The sequence below is a fragment of the Balearica regulorum genome, chromosome 8 (genome assembly GCF_011004875.1).
Source record: "Balearica regulorum gibbericeps isolate bBalReg1 chromosome 8, bBalReg1.pri, whole genome shotgun sequence".
In the NCBI taxonomy this organism is placed as follows: Eukaryota; Metazoa; Chordata; class Aves; order Gruiformes; family Gruidae; genus Balearica; species Balearica regulorum.
In genome coordinates this window covers 33,109,850-33,135,398 of record NC_046191.1, presented here as the reverse complement: position 1 = coordinate 33,135,398, position 25,549 = coordinate 33,109,850, and the positions used below count along the sequence as shown (strand labels likewise).

The window sequence follows — 25,549 nt, the reverse complement described above, 5'->3', positions numbered from 1 at the left end:
TTCGCTGATTATTGGGGGGTTTTGGTATTGATGAGAGACACTCGTGTTCCTCGATGTTCAGTCATCCATGCAATTTTTCTTCTTGGTCACCATCGTTTGAGGCTGCTTGGGGTGTTGGATAGATTGGCTCCCTGCAAATGCGGGTGCCAGCAGCTGTAATTCACAGCACATGGCACAGCCTAAATGGGGCATCCGCAGCCCAAAAACGTGCTGTGCTGGCCCACGTCCTTCCTTACGGCACCACTGCTCCGGCACCTCTCCCGTCCACTCCTCTGCGCTTGTGCTCAGCAGCAGCAAGGACTCATTTTAGTCCAAACTCTGCTTTTGCTGCTAGCGGTGTTTGTATTTTCAAGAATTCTTCTTCTGCAGCACGGGTTTTGGTGTAGCGTCAGTGGGCACATTTCAGCGCATCGTTTACATCTGAGGTTGTGACCCAGAGGAACCCCCTGCCCCTTTCCGAGGAGCACATTGCAGAACGGGTCTTAAAGTCCATGCGCGCACATCCTGTGCATTTTCTGTCTGTCACGGAATGGAGTTTATCTGGACTTTACATACAGAGTCTGTAAAACTGAAAAAAATAAAAACAACTCAATGGCCAACCCTTTCATAAGGGAAATAATTATACAAGTTCTGTTTATACTGGAAGATGTTTAATATCTTCCAAAAGACATTTTTGAGACAGCTTCTACAGACAAAGATGATGATAGACTCCTTTCCTGTAGTTATGCATTTCACCGTCTTGGCTGTCTGTTATCTCTAACGACATCCTACCAGAGGAGTACCCTGGCGAAAGATTTGAAAGAGCAAAATGAACTGTTCCTGTGTGAGGGGGAGCTTCTGCCAAGTACAAAGGACAATTTGAGAGGAAGAACAAACACATTTGAAAGTCTAGTATGGGTTTTTCTCAGCTCAGCTTTAAGTGTTCGGCGGTCTTTGTCAAAATGCTGTCAATGTTTGCATCTTCCACTTTTAGGATTGTCTTGGCTCGTGAAGAGCCAAGTGAAGTACCAGACCATGGCACTAAGGGAATAAATCCGTTTAGAGACATAGTGACAAGCTGTGTAATAGGCCCCAAGCGAAGTACTGTCTTGTCCGAGATAGCACAGCATTTATTACAAAGTGTTACACAAATTAAGTGTCGGGTCTCACTCATACAAATACCTGTAAAAATCTACTGATGGTTAATTTATTCAAATGCCTCTGGATCATGAAAATGTCTCTGATTTTAGCATGACTGGTTTAGAGTCAAGTTTCAGGTTGGCGATCCAGTGATCGTTATTTTCTGTTGATTCTTTTCTAGCATATAAGGTGGGAGCAAAACCAGTGCTATGTCATTTATTTAGGTAATCGGCAGGGCTTTATAAATAACCAATGACCAGTTTGGCAAATGCTGAACTTCACTGCTCAAATAACAACCTTACTTCTCAGAAAAGCTAGTTCTCAGCAAAATGCAGACTGTTTTCACTAGCTGCTCTGCAGGTGCTCTTTTTCCTGCTGTGGTAATTCATTCTGCGCTGTATCCTTTTTTTTTTTTTTGTCCTGTTTTTATCATTTTCAAATCTCTACCAGGAAAATTCATTTCACAGAAGCTCTAAGTAAAACTTAAGGCCAACTTTTGCTCTCGTTCTTAGTATCTGCTGAGAGCTGTTAATGTGATTAAGAGCTACTCTGATTAGCTGAGGTGTCCAATTTGAAGGCAGCCAGGGGTTTTTAGCAAGGTTGTGACTGGTTTTTACTTGATGTGACTCCGGTAATCACTGATGGTTCTTTGCTTGTCTATAGTAAAGCTACCACACATGGTAAAAATACCATGACGTTACCTTGCTGTGCATTTCGGCTGGTGAACACCAAGCACTTCTGTGCCACAGCCTCATCTATTAAAGGACAACATCGCTTATGCATCCAAAATCTTTTCAAAACATGAGCTGCAAAATGTTAGCGGTAATATTTTGGCAAAGGCTTTGCAGGGTTACACCCAATTTGAGGTTCTCTATCAATCTCCATGTCGCTGACAGCATCGCAGAGGAACCAGTAAGCAAACCACAAATAGTCTCTTTCGATCAAGGCCAGGGCGCAGCAAAGCAATCTGACCTGTACGGCTGGTAAAAACGCGAAGATTTGTGAGCTAATTCTGTTAGCAGACGATGATGAAGCAGGATGAATAATTCGATGTAATCCCAGTTATTTACAAAGTTTGTATTTGAAGTCCAGTTCCTTTAAGCAGAAGAGGAGTCGAAGACGTGATAGTTCTGGGTCAGATGCGAACATCTTTGCAGCCCACCTCCCACTCGTGAGCGCTGTAGCACCGCAGGTTTGCCCGCAGGTGGTGAACTGCCAGGACATTTCCGCGGCAGCAGTGCCGTTCTGGTGCAAGCACGCCTTGCCCTGCCCAGTTTATCTCTAAGGCTCCTGTAGGCCCTTCAGCACGCGTTTGTAACGTCGTTTGCTTACACGATTTTTGCTTCTTCGGTTTCAGTCACTCACACGGTTGCATCGGAGCACTCCGCATTTTCCTCTTTGGACGTGGAGAAGTCCTGTTCGTCCGCCTGCTGTCAGCGAAGAGCTGGGGCACTGCTGTTCTTCCCGTGGCCTTTGGGAATTCATTATTCTCCCAGCTTTTCCATCCTCACTCTTTAGATCTACAGCATCAGACTCTAGAGGCAACCCGAAGTCCTGCGAAGGCCGAGACACACTCTGATGTTGCTCGGAACCCAGCTGTGGTTTTTAGCAGGGACAGTGTTAACTAGGCCCACTTACGGGATTCTTCTCTTCAGGGCTCCTGGCTGGATTTTTGCCTCTGAAATTGTAGAACCAAAAGTAGATATGTTCTTTTTCTGAAGCTTTTACACACAACTTTAAGTGTTTGCCAGTGGCTGTGCTACAGTTTTGCGTAGCAAGAGTTTGGCCTTGATTTAATTATGGGCTAGATCATATCTGTACAGTCCAGAGCCCTTGATACCTCTCTGCCATTCCCTCCGAGAGGCTTCGCTGAGACGCTTTGTGTGATCCCAGCAGAAGGGCTGGACTACGGTTGGTATGACGGGGCCTGCTGTTCGGTAGCCACCAAAAGGTTTGGAGGGGGCTTGTCTGGGTCCTTGGCCAGCTGAACCCCTCTGGGCTCCAGGAGAACTCTGCACGGCAGATTTACTGTGCATTTTCATAGGCAGCATCCAGATTTTTTATTTATTTATTTTTAAAATCATGCTTGAGTGATTCTACTCAAGATGTCTTCTCTTGACCTGTATGTGAATTAGTCTACAACTTCAAGTGGGCTGAGAAGTTATTACTAAGGAAGCCAGCTGCATCTCACTGAATTTCAAGCCACTCAAGCTATCAAGAACAACAGGAATTGTGCAGTCCGTACTTTTGTGTGCCAGCTCGTCCCATGTCGGGAAAGCTCCTTCTAATGCAAGCGCTGTATTTGCTATGCTGTTTCTTTGCTTCTTATGCATGTGTTATCCAAGAAATTATCTCAACTTGTTCTCAGTCCCAGAAAGGGCCGCAGTTTTATAACCCCCACCTACAGTGAAAAATTAAAACGGAGCTTATCTTTCCATCAGATCCTCTTCCCCTCGCAGCAACGGCATAGCATTACTTAAGAGCACTTCGGAGCCTGTGCTCTGTACTCTGAACAACTTCTTGACCTGATCATGTTTCACATGCCCCCCCCCATTTGGCTATTCATAAACTATCATTTGAATCTGTGTTGGCATAAAATATTACAGAACACTTCTTTTTATCCATATACCCTTATCTGTAAGTGGGTGTTCTTGGTTTCCCTTTCTAATACTAAATTTATCAAAGCAGAAGAATCGGCTGTGCGTGCTGTCTGGCACCAGTTGAACGCTGAAGATGCTGAACAGCCGAACTCAGCGATCTGAGAAGTGATTGGAGTTGGCGTGACATGCAAATGTGTTTATGAAAACCTGCTTGCCAGTTAGGGGTTACGTTTAACCTTTTTCACAGGGCACGGCTGGATACGCTGTGCTTGGACGTTAAGCTTATTTGTGCACCGCTGTGTAAGTCCCCACTTAGCTCTGGCAATGGGCTGGCACTCTCTGGTGCTTCCTTTCTGCTTCAGCTCCCACCCAGAGCTACCCTGTGCCTCGGAAAGTTCGTCCAGGGAAAGGACGGACAAATAAAGTCATTTGCTAATGGTGGCTCGTGGAGCAGCAGCGGACAAAGCGAGCGTTGCTGTATGTGCAGGAGTTGAAACCCTCTCTGATTTCCCAGCAAGAAATAGGGCTGTGCTTGAGCAAGTCATTGACTGTTCGGGCTTTTCAGCCTTAATGAAGATCGGTGTAGAAAGTGTTCTAAATTCCAGGTGTCAGTGTTCAACTTCTCAATAGAGTGTTGAATCACTACAGATGATATCTGTGTCCTGACTCTGTGGATTCAATCAAAATCGCGTCTGAAGCAGAGGTTGAAGCCCAGAAGCTGGAGGAGCCTTCATCCGCCTGCGGGCTTTCACAGAAACAAAGCGGGAGACCTGCCCCGCAGCCCTCGCCCATCTATACGTTCGTCCGTCGCAGCACCTGGGCAGGGATTAGTTTAAACGGAAATGTGCTAGACATGTGCTGTCTCCTGCAGCTCTTTGCCTGCGTGATTAACCACAACCGGTGCGGTGTTGGGGCTGCGTCCCTCCTCGCACAGCGCTGCGTGCCCTGTTCTCCGCCCATGTGCAACTGGGGGGCGGGCGGTTGGATTCCAGCCTCATAAGCTAATCCGTGCATTTCCGAGGTTGCAACGTGCCAAGTTTTTATTGGCAGCAGCCTTAGATCTGAGCTGCCAGAACCTGAAATGCCTCTGAAGTCAAAGGGTACCGGAGCTCCCGCTTGCACCCCAAGAGCAGAGTCCTGGCTGTAACTGCCCACCGATGCGAGAGCGATGACGACCGCTTTACTCATTCTCCCGCTTTGTTTAGCATCCGCTGCCTGGATCTTACTTGGCAAGTGGACGTTTATCTGTCAAGCACAGCTACTCCCGTCTTTTCCGAGCATCGTTCTCCTCTGATAACTTGTTTTCCCTTCAACCCCCAGCGCTATGTATTCTGTGTTGATTCATCGCTCTACCCATTCGATAGCTTTTCAATTCAGCCAGTGTGCGAAGGAAAACAAAACCCCGGTGGAATTTCTCTCGTAAGAGATTAGCAAGCTGGACCTCTGCAGAGGCATGATGGGGACACCGTGCTCCCCTTCAGTTCCTAACACCTGCCCTGTAACAAGCAGCGGTGGCAGAGGATTTTCTATTTTTTCTCTGGCAATTGGCCCTGGTTTCATCCCTGAACTCCTCTTTGTGCCTTAGTCCTCTGGCAGCACTTCTATTCGGGAGGAATCGCACAATTTTTTTGCTGCACATTGGCATGTAGTTTCCCTGAGGCTTTAATAAGGAAAGATCATTTGCAGGAGGAAAAGCGGGTCCGGCTGTGCCCTGGCAGAGGCTGAGCTGTAGCAGGATGTTTTCCTGGGTGACACGCGTGGGCTGGGTGCTCTCGGGCAGTGCCGGCACCTAACGCGTGTTCGCCGGGAGCTGAGCTTCAGGGAGCTGCGTGCCCAGCTGCGTGCTGCCGGAGTGCCCCAAGATGTCACACTGAAACTACCAGCACGTTTAAATTAACATCTGCAACGGACAAAACACATTTGCCATCTTTTGTAGGGTACGTTTAATCTCAGTAGCGTAGTTAATTAAGCGTTGTTGTGCTTGTGCCTAGGTAAGGCCCAGGCCCAGGCGGTAGCCAGTGTCACCAGGTAGCACTGGAGCGTGAACTGGTTGTTCAGCACAGCCGAACCACCCCAAAACAATTGCTCTCACTGGGACTTCTTCTTTTCTTTTTTTTTTTTTTTTTAAGGTCCTTTCATGTTCTTCCTCTCCTCTACCTCTTGAAATAACCAGCAGCAACTCCTCCCTGCGCCTCCTGATGTTTCCAAGACTTGAGCGGTCCCACGGGCAGCGCTGCAGACCGGGACAAACAGTGGAACTAGTTAGAGGCAGTTAAAGGGCAGGCGATTTTCTTCACCAACAACGGCACCACACTTGCAGTGGGGTTTTTAAGTAAGAACTTTAGCTTCTCATATATCACATTAGCATCCTAGGAAGAGTTTGCTCTGCAATTAAGTAGCCAGAAATTAATGAAGGGACTGTCACTCTTTCTGGGAAAGAGCTCACGTCTATAGTTTAACTCTTTAACAGGGTTTCTGATTCTTTGCACGGTGCCACGATCCCTCCCTACGAACCCTTGGCTCTACCGCCACAGAGGCTTCACCGTCGCGCCTGTGCCCCGTCGTGCCTGCGTGGCTCTGACGCCGAGAGCAAGCTGCGGGGCCGGGGCCGTGCCTCCAGCGGACGGACGTGCAGCCTCTCGCTCGTCTGTCCCCTCCCGGCAGGTGGGGTCACCCAGAACTGGCTGTTGGCGTGTCGTCTGCCCCGGCTTTCACCTCCGTTTGCTTTCGTACAGACGGTCTTTCGGGTGACAGTTTTGTATAGGCTTGTTTGGGACAGGAGGCCTTGTGGGAAATGTCGGCTTACAAATGATCCGGGGAACGTACCATCCTTCCGCAGGCAGCCGCGCAAATCCGACTTGCAGGTATTTCTGCAGCCCCATGGCTGAGGTTGGACCACGTGGCTGCAGGCTCAGCCGCACAACCCTTAGACATGAAACCCTGTGTAATCTAATGTTTTTCTTTATGGAAAAAAACTAATTTGCCTCCAGAGTTTTGCTCACCTTACCTAAAATAGAGATACATACAGTAGAATATTTACTGTAGTTATAAAATTTAAAATTTGTATTTGTAATGATTTTTAGAAAATCTTTAACAATTAACAAATATGCAATTTTATGTGGGCACGTGCACACATACTGACCTGCCTCTTACCTCTCCCCTTAGAATAGAAAAACTATTTAATAAGAAACAATAGACTTTTCCACCTGTTAGGAAGAGGGTCAGAGCTTCTGGAGGTAGATCTGCAGCAGGTGCATTTAAACTAACAAACGTGTGTGATTCTATTCTTACAGCAAGAGATGGGGCGTTTGTTACGCAGCGCACGACGTCCAAGGGAGAGGAGGGCACGGCGCGGGTTCTCCTTTATTCGTAACTTCCCTTCAACCGGTCAGTGAGTGAAAACCGTAACAGAAATTTTCCTTCTCTTCTCGTCTCACAGTGCGGCTAAAGTCCCTCAATGACGTCATTTTTAGTGTGATGCTCATCCTTAAAAGAAATTGAGATAACTACTGTACTTATTAGAACTAACTCTCATTTCCCCTTCCCTCGGGTTTTTGTCACGAAAGGTATCTCTTTTTCTTCCTTAACTGCTTTTATTTTTCAAGTCAGGCTTCCAAGAAATGAACCTGTTCTGTTTGAAGTCTGTCACTTGTATAAGTTTGTATAAAGAGCAAAATGATTTTGTCATCCTTGTTTTCCAGGACTATCATACTTGTTGCACTGGAAATTGAAGAAAAAGCAAAGTCAGGGGAAAACCGGTGGGGCTTTCACTAGGGATGGGTAATAACATTGAATTATAGAGTCAAAATTCCATCGTGGAGCAATTTGCCCTGTCGCTAAACATGTACTTTAATTGAAACAATGAGTTATTCCTGGTCCATTCCTGCATGCCAATCATGCGACACAGAACCCAGACGTCTCCAGTTCAGCCCCTGTACAGTTCGCCACTGCAGGGGCTGCGTCGACTGAAAATCGCTAAACCTTTACGGTGAACAGTGGTAATTGCCAGTGGGCTCCAATCTTTGTGCCCTTCAGTGATTTATTTTTCTTTTTTTTTTTTTTTTTATAAGCATTGGAATTACAGTGACATATTCCATGTTTGGCAATGAGCTGAGTATATTTATGAACAAACACTGCCTTTACACGCAACAACAAATTAACTCTTAGCAAAATCCATTTCCTCTGAGGAAATGAGATGTCTCCTAGTCAGTAGGCTCTGGATAAAATAAGAGGTTTTACGGTAAGCGCACCGGTTTCCTTGACTTTTTTTGAAAAACAGAAGGATGTGGGGAAGCCAGCAGTGCAATAAACGGGAGACGCGGCTGCATCTGTGCACGCTGCTCCCCGGCTTGCTGGGCGTGCCACCTTCTGCCTTCTCCGCTGGCACCCAAGGCGTTAAGCATGGGAAAGAATGTTTTTCAATGATAAAACTCGCCGCAACCTCAAAGGCAATGGGAACCTTTATTTTGATTATTTTCAATGTACTGACATTGCCCCTTTATGCAAACTTAACTGTAAAACACTCTTGAGATACTGCATAGAAAATACACATAGGAAAAAACATATATACACTTTCATAAAAATAGAATACATCTTGGCAAAATTACTTGTGTACAGTGTATTGACATTATTGAACCAAACTTACATCATCTTTGGAGAAAAATGTTCCATTTGCAAAAAACCCAAACCACTTTAACTGAGTTGGGAGTACTGAAATGGATATGGTTTTGAGCTAAATAAATGGCTATACCAGAATGTCAGAGTTAAAAAAAAAAAAGTTATAAAATACCTGCTGTATAAAGTAGAAGTAGCCATGTTGGTTTTTCTTCCAAAAAATAGTGACATCCCTAAACTTGCATGGAAATCAAAGGTACCAGTTCCAAATTCTACTGTAGATTTTGTAGCTGCAAACAAGCTTTAATATCATTTGTTTCAGCATTTGCAGCCATTAGGTACAGTGGTATTTGTGGTTTTTTGAGCACATGACAGTATAGTACAGCCCTAATTCTATCAGGTATTTGATAAGAAAAAATCTAATAGATATAAAAATTGTAAAACACTTAGCAACCTTTAAAATATGTAGACCACTTGAAATTATGAGGTTTTTTTTCTTCTGGGAAGGCTTTTCTTTAGTTGCTTTCAACAGAGGCTGCTCCTTGCTTACTGCTTTGACCACATACTTCAGCTCATGCTTTGATTCTTCCGCTGGTTTTCAGAACAAACTGTGGAAAATGACTACTCCAGTGTAATAAATAAAGCAAGTGGTAACAGGTCCTCAAAGCCGTGGCTTTTCCTCTTGAATTGGAGCAACGGGACTGGACGGGCAGCCTCGGGGAAGGAGGGAAAAAGAAAAGAGCACAGCACCATTTCCAAGTTACATGGTTCGCAACGGTTTGGCAGGCGGTAGAGTCAGTCTGGAAGCGGTAATACCCACCGGCGTTTACGAATGCGGTTAAAATACTGTGATTACTGCCAGGTAGTTCAGGTGCTTAATAGGGATAGGCTGACACAGCTATATAGACAATGAACGTTGTCCGATACTCAACGTTTCCATCGACGCTGTAGGATAAGGCCCTGACTCCCATGCGGTAAGTCTTTGGCTCTCGCAGCGGCCGGGTGGTGAACACGACTCCTTTCAAGTTCTCGTCTCGCAGGGCAAATGGGATTGCTGGGTCCTCGTCTGCCATCGAGAAAGTTGTCCTTGGGTGCACGACTTGATCGTGAGTATAGGCAACCAGCCGGATTAAATCCTGACCGGCCGCTATGCCGAAGGGGAGGGAAAGGAGTTTGTATTCCAAGGCGTAGGTACTCAGGTCACACTCCAAGTCGTTGGCCGGACAGTTTTTGAGACAGAACCTAGGAATAAGCGGAGCGGTTTAGCCCAGGGAGAAGGCGTGATATCCCCAGCACTGCAACTGGGCTTAAAGGAGAAATGCTTCCCCTGTTTACCCTGTGGTACTATGCAGATTAAAACAAAAACACCTCTATAAAGCTAATATGCTCAGGCACTCTTCATCCATTGTTTCTTTAAAGTTGCAGAAATTTATTGCAGTTATAAAAATTAGAAGTTGGATTTATAAAATAAGGATTTTTTTTTAATCCTTAACAATTAACAAATAGGTAATCTTAATTTCTCATTCTCCCTCAACAGGATCATCTCAGAAAGCACCAAGAGGTAACGTAAAGATATTGGACACAACATCTGTCGTTGAAGTCAATGGTATATGTTTTAGTGACCTTGCTCTTAAACATGAGAGTTGAAAAAGGTGGTTTAAAACATATCGGGCAGCTCCCTTTGCAGTGTCTGTGTGTTAGATCATAAAATAAAGAATTTGGAACGAGGAAGGGCAGAGGAAATTTTATTTCTATTAATCCAAAGGAGATCTTAGCCAGCTCTGCCTGTCAGTGCTAACAGAGGTCAAAGAACTTTATCCATCTCAACTGAAGGGTCATTCTAGTTCACTTTGGTCACAAAAGATGGCTTCTGCCTATGAAGCAAGCTATTTCCTTCAGTATATTAAGAGATTAAAAGGAATTATTATGTTTTTTTCCAGAACAGAGAAATAGAGTAACTTAAAAATAACAAAACGTACTGTAGCATTGTTTTCACGACTAAAAGAATACGTAAAATCTTTGGTAAGTCAGGCCTCCCGAGAAGTCAGTCAGAAGACTTGTGGGGCTGCCTTCGCCTCTCGGTGACAAAGGAATGACGCTGAATCAGCAGGCAGTACCGCTGAGTTACTGCCCGCCGGGGTTCCTGCAGTAAAGGAACGTTCTGGTGCTATTTCCTTTTGAACTAACAGCGAAACGCTGCACGGATACGGAGGGGCAGCCAGCTCGCCTGCGGCCGCGGCTCTGTGGTTCTGCTGTGGGGGAAACGTGGAGTACTGCTGCTCGAGAAATGACAACGCTTTACCTTTCGCCAGCATGAGCTTTACTGGTGTGACTCAAACTTACAGTTCCCTCTTTAACGAGCGCAGGTTAAGGATCCGAGCTTGGGGTGGGGGAAAGAAGGCCTGGAAGGAGCTGGAAATAAAACATACCCAGAGAGAGGCTCTCGCTGGTAGTTTGGTGGACAAGGTGTGTCTATGCACTGGTAGCTTCCTCTCATGTTGAAACACATCTGATTTGATCCACAGTTAATGTTCTCTTCCAGGCACTCATCAATATCTGAACGTAAAAAACACGCCAATTATCAGCTGCTGGTACTTAGATGAATTTAACAGTTAAAAACTAGCAGGGCCAGACAAGGCCGAGCAGGCCGGCAAAATCCTTCAGAATCCGGCCTTGCCGCTTGAGCCACTGGAGCGCTGAGTTCCAGTAAGGTGCATTTATTATTGTTGGCATTTGATTCCTGGGCAGCATGGCGTATTGCGCAAGAGCTGCCCTACAGCCACAATCCAACATAAACCGTAGCTGTCTTGTCAACAGGGACTAATTAGTTCAAGGTTTTGGGGGGGTTTGTTTTGAGGATCAGTAAATCTGACAGCACCTTTCTTTGACAGCGGCGGGTTAAGGATTATATGGGCTGTGACCCTAGGGCTGCTCCCTACGTGCCTGGGGTTAAACGTGCAGCGTAAGGGCACACGAGGAAACCTCAGAGAACAAGAAGTTGGAATTGTCTGATTTGCTGGCGCTTTGTATATGCAGCATTAAAATATGAAATACGAAAACTTCTGAAACTTGAAATTTTGAATGCCGAATCTCATACGGCAAATTCAAAGAGGTGGCTTATACATGTATTGAGCATGATTTGTGTCTTATTCATTTACAAAGATATTTCTGAAGACTCAAAGGGATCGCTGTACCTTGACAGGTTTTGCCATTGGGCGTGAGGCGATACCCAGAGGGACAAGCGCACTGGTAACTTCCCAGGGTGTTCCTGCACTCATGCTGGCAGGTGTCTCTGGTCTCACATTCATCGATGTCTGCGGAAAGAAACACGAACCCATACGCATCAGGATCGTTTGAACCTGGTATTGAACCGAAGTATTTTTTGTCCTATTTACGTACAAGCGTAAGGACAGAGGTGGTGGAAGATGTCTGGATCTTGTTTTCTGATGAGGTCGAATGTCTAAAGCTAGCAAGTCCTTTCACACCTTCCCTGTGCCATTCCTTACAACTTTTTAAGAATTAAAGTCAGCTTTGAGGGGATCCTCACGTCCGTTGATAGCAGCCAAATGTGTGTTCTAGCCGAAGAGGCCCGATACAGAGTGCTGGGAGGAAAGGACGTGCCGTCTGTATACACCGACAAGGCTACACAAACAGGGTCTTGCCCCAAAAGCAAGCTGAGCTGCCCGAGAGCGGGGTTCTAAGCTATACGCTTCGGAAATGCCCGGATGAGTTCTATCTCGCCGGAGGAAGCCTTGACACTGGGGGAGCTGTCCTTACAGTTAATCCCTCCTCAGGCAAAGCGGTTTCCCTTCCAAGCTGATCTTCCCCATGCCATGGGGATGAATTAAGCTCAGTATTTGGGAAGACTATCAGTAAAGGCTCTTAGCTTTTTTTTTTTTTTTTTTTAATCTCCCTCTCAAATATAGAAATACCAGACCCGCTTTATGTGAAATTTTCAATGCAGACTAGTGTGATTTAGACACAGATCATATATAATTATAATTTCTTTTGAAACATCTGCCCAATTCAGGAAAGCAATAGAGATCTTACTCAAGTTAGTCCCGTGCAAGAGTTAAGACTTGCATGATTAAACAGTGGAAGGAAGGTCTTTGCTTCCCCTCGCTTCGGCCGATTTACAGGGGTTGCATTAGATAAAAATGCAAACGCAGAAGAGAAACAGATGTGACAGTAGCAACGTACAGTATGTTGTTATCAGGTCCTGACGGCTGTCTATTGAAAAAAGCATCATTTGGGTGTATTTTTCATATGAAACAGTATTTTTTAAATGGAGATGTTTATTCCAATGAAACAGAAGTAGATGAGCTAATTCAAACTGGAAGCTGGGGTGAAGATCACAGATTTTAGCTTAACCCTTTCAGCAGCAGTAGCTGCCTTCCTCGGTCTCTCCATTAAACTGCTATACCCACAACTGCCAGCGGATGACTGCTGAAATGTCTGCAGAAGGTAAATCCAAGGTTTGATGTCTCAGTATCTATAACTTTTATTCATAAAAGTATATTCATATTTTCTAACATAATATATCGCCATATGATTCTAGCAATAATTCTGGTTGCTATAATCTCGCTGTAGATCCCTGTCTCTATCCTGAAGTACATTATGGCTCCTACGCAGTGTCGCTGGCGTATCCGCCAGGGCGAGGCAGAGCGCTAACCCACGCACGCTGCCATCTTAAATGCGCTGGGACGAGCTCTAGTAAAGCCCAGACTGCGTGAGCGCCCATGTTCCAGCGGTTACAGAGGGTCTGGCACATGAGAACAACCTGACGTTTCCAGCTTTTGAGCACTAGTTTGTTGGGGGTTTTGTGTTGGGTTTTTTTTTTTTTCTTTTTTAATGTCTTAGTTTCTTCACACTTCGCCCAAATCAGCCCAGGAACAGTACAGGCCGCTCTGCCTTTTGACTTTCCCGAGGAGCTGAATTAAATTTTCAGTACTTGTGAAAATAGCAGCATTTCACTGAAAAACCTCCGTACAGCTCACGGAGTAAGGATGAGGTGAGCTTAAATGCTTGATAGCTAGAGGTGCTCAACACCTTTGTTTCCTTTTCCTCTTAGAGGGTGCTCTGAGGCTTTGTGCCTCTTCAAAAAAGCAAAAACCAAACCCACAACAAACTGGGGCAGAGCTTGCCAGGTGCCATGGCTGCTCTCCTCATCAGAGGAAGAGGCGGCAGTGCCGTCATTGTCACCACTGGACAACCCCCCGGCTCTGTCCTTGTAATCAGTCTCTCTGCGCTCAGTGAATCCCACTGCAACCCGCTCCGTATCACAGCTACGCGGGACCGAAAAGCCGCTGACTAACCGTAGCAGTGCTGGCCCCGGCCCCGGCGTGCTCGGTTCTAAAATCGTTATTCCAAACCTTTTTGCGCCAAATTACTACTACGATCGGGGGGAGTCTGACATAAGCAACATCCCCAGGACCAGACTGGGTCTACTGGTGTGTTTTGAAGTGTGAGAAAATTCGCAAAGGTGAGCTGCCGTCATCAGAAGAAAGAGAATAACAGAGGGAAATAACTTGCAAACACACAACAAGCAGCACGATTAAAACACGAGGTTACAAAAGATGAAGGTTTGAAAACGCTTTTGCCGCAACGTGCTCAGGAGACAAGAACATGCAGAACTCTTGGAATATTTATCAGGGTAATATGAAAAACCCCACAGCACCACAAACCATCAACAGTAACCTAACAATAAGGACCAAAACAAGAGAATTGCATAGATATGACTGACATTTACCTACACATCTGTCATTTCTTGCCTCATAGCCTTCAGGACAAGTTTCTCTAATGTTCCTTCTAGTCCTGGAGAAAGGTATTCTGCTGTTTCTATACTCCGAGAAGGAGCTGTAGAGATTTGAGGAGTGCCTGTAATATTGTTGAGGTTGATAGTTGTCTCTCACAGGGGAGAATTGAGCATAGTTATACCTATTGTAATAGGCACCAGAATTTGGCAATCTCTCCAATCCAGCGCAAGATTTCCCATCACCTAATAACTGTTGTCCAGGTGGACAGATACAGGTGAAGCTGCCGGGGGTGTTGGTGCACTGAAAAGCACAGGGTTTAGGCACTTGGTCACATTCATTAATGTCTGCTCATGTGACATGATCCAGAGCAACAAACCATGTGGAAAGGAGAAAAAACAAACAAACAACAGGTAACTATGTGTATATACAGTCATACATACTTATCTCAGTCTGTGGAACAAGCTGAAGACATACAAGTGAGATACTGAAGGCAGTAAAATAGAGAGAACACGTCGCCAAGCAGGCAGGTTACTCTATCCTGTGCTGGAATTTACCTTTATGCTTCCCCTGAGGCTGCCTGTGACCTAAGACCGTGCTCACGCAGGACAAGGACTCTGCGGCAGGTCTGCCCCGACGCCACTGAAGGTCAGACCTGGCTGTAACACGGGGGGGGGCGAGCCTGTTCCCCGGCTTTTGCAGCAGCAGGGCTGTGTGACAGCCTGAGAGCTGCTGGCTGCGGTTCCTGCTGGTTACCGGGAAAGATGTGCTCTGAGAAGCCAGCGCCCCTTAGGACCCACGACGTTCCTCGATCGTTTCGGCCTAAGCTGCTCACTGCTACTTCAGGAATTTTTTTTTTTTTCCTTAAGTGCTCTGCAGATGAGTGGGAGAAGCTGTCAGGCCCTTTTTTAAAGGAGACTGCACAACGCAGAGCATTCTGCCCGAGTACGGCGTCGGAAATTCATTCGAAATGGCACCGAGGGAAGCTCCGAAGCCCCCAATCATAATAATAACCCATACGGTTATTGTACTCTGCGTCAGGGGAAAAAGCAGGTCCGGAGGCCGTGTCGCAGGGCTGCGGGGGAAGGAGGTGAGCTGCGGGGGAAGGAGGTGGGCTGCGGTCCAACCTCTCACGTTGCTATCGGCCATTCCAGCTATGAAAGGTTGGAGACTTAACGGTAAATACTAATTCACTTTTGTTCAAGTAGAATTATTTTTCTTTTCCTACGGAATGCTTTTAAGTTCAGTTTCCCTTTAAATGCTAATCCAAAGTAATTTGACCAACCCTAGCAGTAAATATCTGTCCTTAAAACAGAGCGGTGAGCGTTCACGGTGTGGTAGAAGGTTGAAGGGGATCACACGGTGAGTGTCCTTCACTCAAAATAAAGGTGAGCGCTCCTGCGTCCCGCAGGGACAGACCTTCCCCCGTGCCCTGACAGCACCAGAAAGAAATTTTCTGGAGTTTTCATCGAGTTGCTCCATGCCCAGTGGAAAATTTGACGTACGCGTATTCCTTTTTGCAAACTTAGGTTCGTTCTTTACTAGAAAAAGACAAAAACCCGCTAATTCCAAATGGGAATGTGCAACTCCAGAACGACCAGAAATAACCTGATATTGAGAGTCCCAACAGCAGATCAATAATTGTCTTACAGTACAAAGCTTGTTTTACTAAAATGTAAAGATGATTTTAATGGTGACTCAATCAGGGTGCAATTATATTAGTGGAAAGCGTATATTTAATTATTATGGTAAGAATGCCATTAAGCTAGCATTATTACAATTTCATTTTGGTCCCCCCTGAACGTAGTATTTTGAGCATAGTTTGTATCCCTCTCAGGTAAGCCATGTATGAGAATGGTATTTAAAAAGTAATACTGTTTAGAAACATAATAGAATAACAGATTGCATTTTTTATTAACGGTTTAATACTTTACATATTTTAAATTTTTAAAGAATTTTGGGGGGTATCAATAATTAAATGTTTTGAGAGTTGGAAACTCAGGGGCAATGACTGCAGTATTTTTCAAATTATTTTGCAAACACATAACTGAAACTTTACACATTAGTTGAAATATCATTAGGGTAATATCATCAGGTGTTATAAACAAGAAAACTCCATTTTTAATACGGCAACAACTAACATGACTTTTAAGTTGATATTCCTTCATTATGTGCACCAGATGAAAAGCGTATTACTCGTATACATCTAAAAGAATACCGAAACTCATTATTTCCTTAGCACTCAATTATTTTCTAATTACCGAGATTAACATACTTTACCTGCATCAAACAGACAATAGGTATGTGCACTAACATCCTTACAACAACCAATGTCCTTGGGACAAGTTGTGGATAAGCAGTAGAAGACTATCATGGAAATAATTTAAGAAAATAGGTGAAAAATCAAGCAATTTCTTTTGTAGGAGCAGCCCGTGCAATACGATTACCATGGCACGCAGGAAGCCACTTGCATTTATACCCTGTGAAAAGCGATGGCTGACTCCCTGGTAAGCCTGAGTCGCCACTGGGCAACGTCCCTTCGATTACACACCATGAATATGAAATATTTACAAGAGTGAGATGAAATGAATTGAAACTAAAAGAGCTGAATTCGCAGGCTTTCTTTAATTTGAGGAATAATATTTGATTTTAAATTCCAGATAGCCTTGCACGTGTTGCGTGCAAAACTGCTTTACACCAGCTCTCGATAATGCCCTTCCACCTATGACGTGGCATGTTGGCATCCGACCCAGGTCACAGAAATACTCTAATTTAATTAATTGGGCACGCGGATCCCTGTGGGTGTTGTGACGACAAATGAGCACCTTACCCCCATTTAACAGGGACTTATGACACAAAGGACATTACGTAGGGTAAGAGCAGCACAGGTAGGAGCAAAGTTTGATTCTTCTGTTTCAGTCTGGGGTCCTACTTACTTTCTGACTCTTCCCTGTGCTCACTGGAAACATTAACAATAAATGGATTTTATTAACATGTGAACTAGTGTCTTTGATGCATCTATATTTACACATATTTTTTAAGCAGGTAAAATTTCAAAGGTGCATAAAGGTCATACTTCATTTTAAGGGGGAGCTTTCAGTGGTCCTTGGTCAGAAGACAGCTTTAGGGCAGCTGGTAGTATTTTGTGAAAATCTGTAGTCCTAGACTTTATCTAGCTTATTACTGTCAGAAATTTAAATGGGTTTAATGTATGTTAAGGAGTCTGGGATTGATTTTACTTCAGTAGAGAGGCAGCTGGTAGAAGTAATGTCGTGGTCTACAGCCAAACAGTTTCTTACTGCAATTTAATCTCTTTTAAAAAAAAAAAAAATTAAAAAAATAACCAAACATTCCTGGCTTTTGATAGTCCAAAATCGTAGGCTGTTTAAAAAGAACAGCCCCCCGCCCTGTTCTCCAAAGCAGCTATTTTTCACTCCAAAAGCTAATCTGGAAGAAGTCAGCATGGAGGAATGCGTCTCTGACATGACACACGAGAGCAACTGAAACCAGGTTCACTTGTGTCATACGCCACCGTTCATAAATCATTATTATCAGGATGGATCAGCTATTATGTTCTAAATATTCTACGTAAATACAGAAAGGGCGAATCTAAACGATCCAAATGCCATCCTGAGGTCTGTGAAACGCCAGGGGAAGCGTTTCACGCACTTGCACTGTCCCCTTACGTTAAACTCCCTACTGGCCGCGTTGGAGCCAGGAGAGCACCCTTCAGGTGCTGCGCCTGCGTGCGTGGGAGAAAGCTCTGCAGGTCTGAACGCCAAAAGGTTTGATGCAGATAGCAGAGGGGAGTTACTACACGGGCAGCATTCCTGACAGGAATCCTCCTCCCCTGCTGCGAGCCACCCACACCAGACGCGATAACCGCGCTCCGGCCTCCCCCGCACTGCCCAGACGAGGAACACCCTTCCCCGCGTGGCTCAGCGGGCGCGAGCCGTTTGCCTGCAGAGGCGACTTCTGGGTGTACGGGGCCTCTGGCAACACACTTCCTTTGGGTGTTCTCCTTCAGGGGAATCCACGTCGCTCCCTGCTTGGCTGCCTTCAGGTGTGAACCAGCGCAGCCCAGCGTAGAGCCGGGCACGTCTCACTGCCCATCAACTAACAAGTCTGGCCTGATTTTGAGAAACGAAGCCTCTTGCGGAGCGGTAGCCTGGCACACCCCTCCACCAGTGCTCTGGTACAATTTGTTTTCAAAGCATGGATCTATAACAATCTCCGTTTTGAATGATTTTGAATGGGACGCTTTGTTTTAGATGGGTAATTTTAAACTTCAGAGCAAACTCCTCTATGTAGCATAGTCTTCAACTGGGATAGCGTTGTTGGTTTTGTTACAGCAGAAAGCCCGGCCAAAAGCAGCAGCAGAAAATACGCGACAGGGATGCGTTTGGACAGCTTACCCACGCAAGGCCTTCCAACTCCCTGCGACCGATATCCTCGTGGGCACACGCAGCGGTAACTTCCGCGTGTGTTCTCACAAAGCTGGTTATAGCGGCACTGGTGGATTCCGTCCCGGCATTCGTCAATGTCTGCAAGCGATGAGGCAAGAGGAAGTAGTCAGAGTCTTCCTGAACGTTCTTACAGCTTTAAACTTCTAAACGTGTAAGGAATGCAGTTAAACCACACGTGAATTTGGCCTCTAGAGAGATCTGGCTTCTGAACGTACACTTTTCTGACCCGGTGCCATGATTAGGCGTTACTCTAACAGTTTACCAATCCCAATCTGTATTTCACGATCTGAAAGCAGATTTTAAGTAGATACACAGATAAATTTTTCAACCATGCTGCATTTTTACCATTCATTTTCAGAACTTTTCACTGAGGTTTCCAACTTGATCAGCTGCTCTCCAAAGAGCCATAATCCATCTTCCTGTCATATCCCACCAGACAAAACCAGAAGATCTGACAGCGCACGTGACATCGGCTATGTTTAAAAGCAGCCATGATAAGTGCAAGGATCTATGATCTCGATTCAGAGCTCCCGAGACAAACTCCTTAAGAAAGCATTCACACATGGGGCAAAAACATTTCTGTCAATGAACAATTTCTAGAATTCAAGGTGACAACGCAGAAGAAATGCTGAGGAAAACCCTACCGTTCTTTCTTAAAAGCAATGGAAAACTAGAAGGAAGAAGGATACATCTATTCTTTTAGTACCAATTACAAAAAAGTTAAATACCTATGTTCCTTTAAATGAAAAAAAGCTGGTACCTTAATATGTGCAGATCTTAATAACTGGAGCTGGATTATATCCAAGATTATTTGATTTAAAAAAAAATAAATTCATCGCTGTCGCTGTGTTTACCATCATCGTACAGTACATTAACACTTGTACTCACCAATACAAGTTCCGTTCTCTGCTTTGGTCATTCCACTGGGACACAGGTCAATGCACTTATAGCCACCACGGGTGTTTTTGCAAAGCTGATCAGGCCTGCATACATTCTGCCTGCACTCATTTACATCTTATTTAAAAAAAAAAAAAAAAAAAAAAAATAAAGAGGCAAGAATGGACATGAACTTGCTGCCTTATGCTCAGTTCCTAAAGAGCAGAATGATGCAGCTGTAACGATACAGGGTACGCGCGTCTGAGCGCATTTCACGCGCATTCATCAGTCAGCCCCGTTTCCTCTGGATTTGAGTACTGCTTTACAAACAAATTCAGAAATACATACTAAGTACAGCATCCACAGTAGGATTTTCATTCATAAGGGTTTCAGATAACAACTACAGCAACGAATAAATGTTGAACTCTGTTGGAAAGAGGGAACAAACATTCAAAACTTCATCCGTACCCATGCATTTTCTGCCCTTCAGCTGGTATCCTGGATCACAACCACAGTGGAAACTTCCTATAGTATTGAAGCAACGCTGATGACAGGAGTTGGACTCTTGACACTCGTTAACATCTGTTGAACAATACAAATCCTTGATACCATAGCTGTGAATCGCCTTGTTGTCATTTACCCGAACAGTGTTTGGGTTGAGTCAACATTCTGGACTCTGCTTTGAGCTCTAGTTATTACACTACTCAGGTATGTTCGGAAGCGTTTACTCCTCTCACTTCTTTGTAAAAGACAACGCGCATGGGACACAAAAGCAAGAATGTTAGGTTATTCCCTGAGAGGATTTTAAATTTATTTCTAAAGATGGAAAAAGCAAAGGATTTAAAAAAACAAAACAAAAAACCCCAACAAACCAAAACTCACCCGCAAAACCACCAAACTCCCCAAAGCCCCAACTTCAATAGTGAAAATTTACAGACACCTTAGTTGGAGATGTCTCTCTTAAAAAGTTACTCTGAGTTGGATGAAAGACAGGATTTTCAGTTTAAAAGCAAATACCAAAAACCAGAGACCTCTCCCTACCTTGGCAGCTAAATCCATCAGCTGTTCTCCTAAAGCCATTCCCACACCTAACGACGCAGCGGTACGAGCCAATGATGTTTTCACAGTCCTGGCCAGCACGGCAGGTGTGTCCACCTAATGCACACTCATCAATATCTATAATTAAAGACAAGCTGTAAACCTCACGGTGTCAGAATGAAACACAGATTAAGTAGTGTCTTGAGTATGATCAACTATGAACTATTCGATTGCAACTATCTTCAGATATAAAATAATTGGAATAGCACCAATAAATTATATTCTTATAGTGACAAAACGGCCCAGCCCGACCAGCCCATTTCCCTAGTGATGAAGGTGCCACCGGGCTATTTGTATCCAGCCCGTCCCCAGCAACACTTCCCTTACCCTGACACGTTCTACCATCCGCAGAGATGGTGAGGCCCTTCGGACAGGAGCAGTAGTAAGATCCCATGGCGTTATGGCAGGTATGGGAACACGGATTTCGCACGGCACATTCATCTTCATCTGGAACAAGGAAACGGTTGAAAAAGCAGTGAGACGTCACAAGACTTCACAAGACACTATACGAAGCCCACCCTTCGTAAGAGGTCTATGTCTGGTGGAGCCCACAGGGCAAAACCAGATCTAGCAATGGACCAGCTTCACAGAAACAGTTCAGCGGTGCATCCTCCGCTCTTGTTTTTACGGTTACCAAACCCCCGCTAACACAGCTCGCTGGATTCTTGCGTTAGCTCTGCAGGACTGGGTCACAACCGCAGTAATCGATGTTTGCTGCAATCTTTTCCAGAGAATCTCTTCACAACCAAACAGACGGATTTCAGTGTCGGACTTAAGAATTCCTAGATACACGTGCACACATTACTACATTTTCCATATTAAAGCTTTAGAACTCGTGTTGTTTTACAGACAATATTGCAAGTGGAAAATTGTTTTAGTGACCTTATTTTCAGTTTTCTTGTTTTTAAACCTTTTGGATTGCGTAATGTTTGTTTCTTGTTTAATTTCCTTAATTTATAAGCTTTCAAGGGGCAACGAAGTAAGTCCACAGAGGTGTATCAGATGATTGTTCCCTAAAACAAATGTGACTCAATCATCTTACAAATATCTGAAGGGCGGATGTCAAGAGGAAGGGGCCAGACTCTTCTCAGTGGTGCCCAGCAACAGGACAAGGGGCAACGGGCACAAACTGGAACACAGCCAGTTCCATCTGAACATGAGGAGAAACTTCTTCCCTCTGAGGGTGACCGAGCACTGGGACAGGCTGCCCAGAGAGGTTGTGGAGTCTCCTTCTCTGGAGAGATTCCAAACCCACCTGGACACCATCCTGTGCGACCTGCTCTGGGTGATCCTGCTCTAGCAGGGGGGTTGGACTAGATGATCTCCAGAGGTCCCTTCCAACCCCTGCCAGTCTGTGAACCTGTGATCTAGAGGAGACAGCTAAAATGCTGATAATCTCTTCACCTCCATCCCCCAAGCAGGAGCTTGGGGGCTGTTGTCTAGGTTGCCAACACTGGTCCATCCCTCCACGCAGATCACGTAAGTGCTTTGTTGCTTTGCAGGCTCAGCAGATACTGTGGCTCAGCGTCCCCAAATCGTATCTGAGGTACTGATGAAGAGCTCTGGGCACTACTTATATCCTGATGAGTACAGAAGTGAAGTCTTCATCTGCCTTTGGATCCACACCCTTGTATCAATGGTAACTCACACTTTTCAAAGTATGTACTGGATGCTTTGAAACTCTAGACAAAGGTGATGTAGATTGAGGTGGCTGAATATTGTGTCCAGCTGTGGGACTCCAGCACAGGACAGACACAGACCTCTTGGAGCAGGTCCAGAGGAAGCCATGGAAATGGCCAGAGGTTGGTCCACCCCTGCCATAGAGAGAGGCTGAGAGAATGGGGGTGGCTGAGCCTGGAGAAGAGAAGGCTCCAGGGAGGCGGTAGAGCACCTTCCAGTATATAAAGAGGGCTTGTAAGAGCGATGGAGAGGGACTTGTTGCCAGGGCCTGTAGGGGCCTGATGAAGGGCCAAGATAAGGGATAATGGTTTTAAACTGAAAAAGGGCAGATTTAGATTAGATATTGGGAAGAAATTCTTCCCCATGAGGGTGCTGAGGCCCTGGCACAGGTTGCCCAGAGAAGCTGTGGCTGCCCCTGGCTCCCTGGCAGTGTTCAAGGCCAGGTTGGATGGGGCTTTGGGCAACCTGGGCTAGTGGAGGGTGTCCCTGCCCATGGCAGGGGGTGGGACTGGATGGGCTGTGAGGTCCCTTCCCACCTGACCCAGTCTATGAGTCTGCGGTTACACGCTATCTGAAGTCACATCCTTACCTGAACAGTAAGGCCCAGTTGAATCCAAACCAAACCCAGCAGGACACTGATTGCTACGATCTCCTGTACGGTAAAGAAAGCACATGTTTCTTGTGGATGAAAATATGGCCATTTTATTACTTTTAAAAACACCTTTAAGATAAAGAATTGCAGCCCAGCTATTTATAAAAGATTTATTATACTTGGACACTAGAAGAGAAGAAATCCAGGCTTGAGTGGTTTTTCTACTTGGGCACTGAAAGTCAGTAGTACGCGGGTTTTGCTGGTTTGAAAGTCATTAAGCAGGTTGGGGGGGTTTCCCTCAGAGTGACTGGACGTTGCATCCCAGCCTAATACATCCTGCAAAGCTCCTCCATAAAGTGCTCGTTGTAAAAATCCAAAGACCATTGAGTTTCATGTAAAAGGAGGGAAAAAAACCCAAACTAAACAAATCACCATGTCGTAGACTGTGGGGAGTCACTGTAGAAGAAAACAAGTGCGTGCTATGAACTGTAACAGAAAACTCTGGTAGAGGCTGCTCAAAGACCACATGAACATCGGTTCAATAAATACGAAATTTTAAAAAAAAGCAGTATATTAATTGTTGGAGGAAATACATGCAAGTTCAGTAAAGGCTTGGCCAGATATATGCATAGGCATAACTTGATCTGGAGAATTCCTTGTATCCGACCTCTTTTGAAAATGGAAAAAAAAAAAATCTTAGTTGGCTTCCAAATTGCACAATGTGTTCATAATCTGGCAAAAGGGAAAAATCATTATTTTACTTCATTTAGAATGATGATGTTGAAAAGAAAGCCTGAGATAGGCAATCCCACTGTTTCATTTACTTTCAAACCTGAATTATTTCACTTGGCAGAAGATGTTAAGCTTTACTGTGTAAAAAAAGCCCAAATAGTCTATAAAAAGATAACGGGACATTCTGCTAACCAATTCTGCCCTCTCAAAGGAAAACCTGCTTACACAAACATATGTCCTATTCCTTAAGGTATCACTTAGGTAAAAGGATAACGAAAGCCAGCAGTTAGTAACGCGCAGACACAGCGCAACAGCTACTACCTCGACTCCTCTGAGGTAGGACTCACCAGATTTACAGACCGCACGCAAGCCCGTGTCTACACAGCGCTGCAAAACTGCGCACCATTTGTATCTGGCCGTAAAAAATACATCCGGAAAGTGCCAGTAAAGTTTTCAAGCTGCAGCTCAGCATCATATTTTCTGTATGTGCCAAATAATTCCACAGAAGTTGGACGTGAGGAATGACTTAGGACATTTTACCCATTTTAGTGCAGAATTTTGAGCGTTCTTCCACCTTATTACTCCCTTACTTAGACTTATATGGGTTTTGCTGGGAGAAGAAAATATACGATCCTTTTTCTTAATACCCATACAAAACCAAACAAACCCAAAAAACCCACCAACACTTGACTCCACACAGTAAATTAATTTTAGAGAATGAAAGGTACATGCAAGGAAATAGAGAAATATTTTAGGTTGGCTATCTGAAGCTACTGGTGCTGCTTTTAGCAGTGTCAGCAAATGCAGACGGCCATCATCGATGAGAACTGCGGGGGAAGAGTAAGTGCAAACTACAACAGCTTTTACATATTAGTCTACGGGTATAGTAACAAGACACGTAGGTCCCAGGATCTACTATAAAGTTACCCAAGTTTCACGGCATTTTGTCCTTCAAGGCCATAACCAGCTTTTGAGAATACAGGTAATGAATTCTAGGAAAATAGGCTATTATTTTTCCATTGTGTTATTTTTGTGAAAGATTAGAACAATACCTTTCGCAATGGAAGCGTGGATTCGAAAAGCCACAGTTTCTTCCAGCGGGTTGTACTCTGTTGTAATGGAGGAAGCATGGAGTGTTTCCACCAAGAAGGGCATTTTCCCTTTGGTGTAATCATAGGTGATGGTGTGGTTCCACGTGTAGGGAACACTAACTCCATCCAGAGTGAAGAGACGAGTGGACTGGGCATACAGTTGCCCAGGACCGGTTTGAATATAGTCTTCTGTGTAATCCTGAAACGGCAAGATTCAGGTGTCAGCCACTGCCTACAGCCACCACCACGGTGGTCTTCCTATTTCAAAGTGCTGTGAGATGTATTCCAAGAAAGGTTTTTTTCTTAACCCCTGAACAAATTGCGTTTCACACAACACACGCCTTTTTTACTCTTAATTAACTGTCTCTTAACAGCATCAGGTGTGTTTCTTTAAATACAAAACTGTACTGAGGATCCTGATGGTACTGAGGATCCTGATGCTGGGGGCCACAGCAGAGCATTCAAAACAACCTGAAAATGATCTTGTTGTTCAATAACAATCTTTTGAGGTATAATTTTTTTTGTATTCTAAGGCAGATGCTGACAACATGTGCTAAATAAACAATCAGCAGAGAAAAATTCTGCCACTGAAAAAAGGTAGAAATATTAGACATCCTACATATTGCAGTGTATCCAAATATCAAGAACTTCATGTATGTTTACTGTACTGTGGGATTGATAAACATTTTTACTGGTTACCTACCACTAACTAATTACCACTTTTATAAAAACAACTCTCAAGAACGTTCTCTCTTTCACAGTAAAACTAATTATCGAGCACCTGGTTATAAATCAAATCTTTAATACCACCTATTATATTAAGCGAAATGTTTTTCAAAAAGACAGAAAGCCAGTTCCTTTGAACTCCGTCTTTCTATCAGGAGTACAACGTCAGTGACAGAAGCTATCGTACTAGGAGAAGGAGAGA

The 25,549-nt window shown here is 44.6% G+C and overlaps 1 protein-coding gene across 1 annotated transcript in view; it reads right to left on the bottom strand.

The window, feature by feature from the left end:
• Positions 1-8,161: 8,161 nt before the first annotated feature.
• Positions 8,162-25,549, bottom strand: part of HMCN1 (hemicentin 1) — a 206,021-nt gene continuing 188,633 nt past the window's right edge. Inside the window, exons 97-107 of the mRNA XM_075760556.1 lie at positions 24,583-24,820; positions 22,796-22,858; positions 20,854-20,973; positions 20,470-20,604; positions 19,897-20,010; positions 19,441-19,566; positions 18,502-18,630; positions 14,083-14,433; positions 11,528-11,647; positions 10,763-10,889; positions 8,162-9,575 (exon numbers count right to left, since the gene is read on the bottom strand). Coding sequence (XP_075616671.1) covers positions 9,209-9,575; positions 10,763-10,889; positions 11,528-11,647; positions 14,083-14,433; positions 18,502-18,630; positions 19,441-19,566; positions 19,897-20,010; positions 20,470-20,604; positions 20,854-20,973; positions 22,796-22,858; positions 24,583-24,820 — 1,890 coding nt within the window. The 3' untranslated portion in view covers positions 8,162-9,208. The remainder of the gene's footprint in view (positions 9,576-10,762; positions 10,890-11,527; positions 11,648-14,082; positions 14,434-18,501; positions 18,631-19,440; positions 19,567-19,896; positions 20,011-20,469; positions 20,605-20,853; positions 20,974-22,795; positions 22,859-24,582; positions 24,821-25,549) is intronic.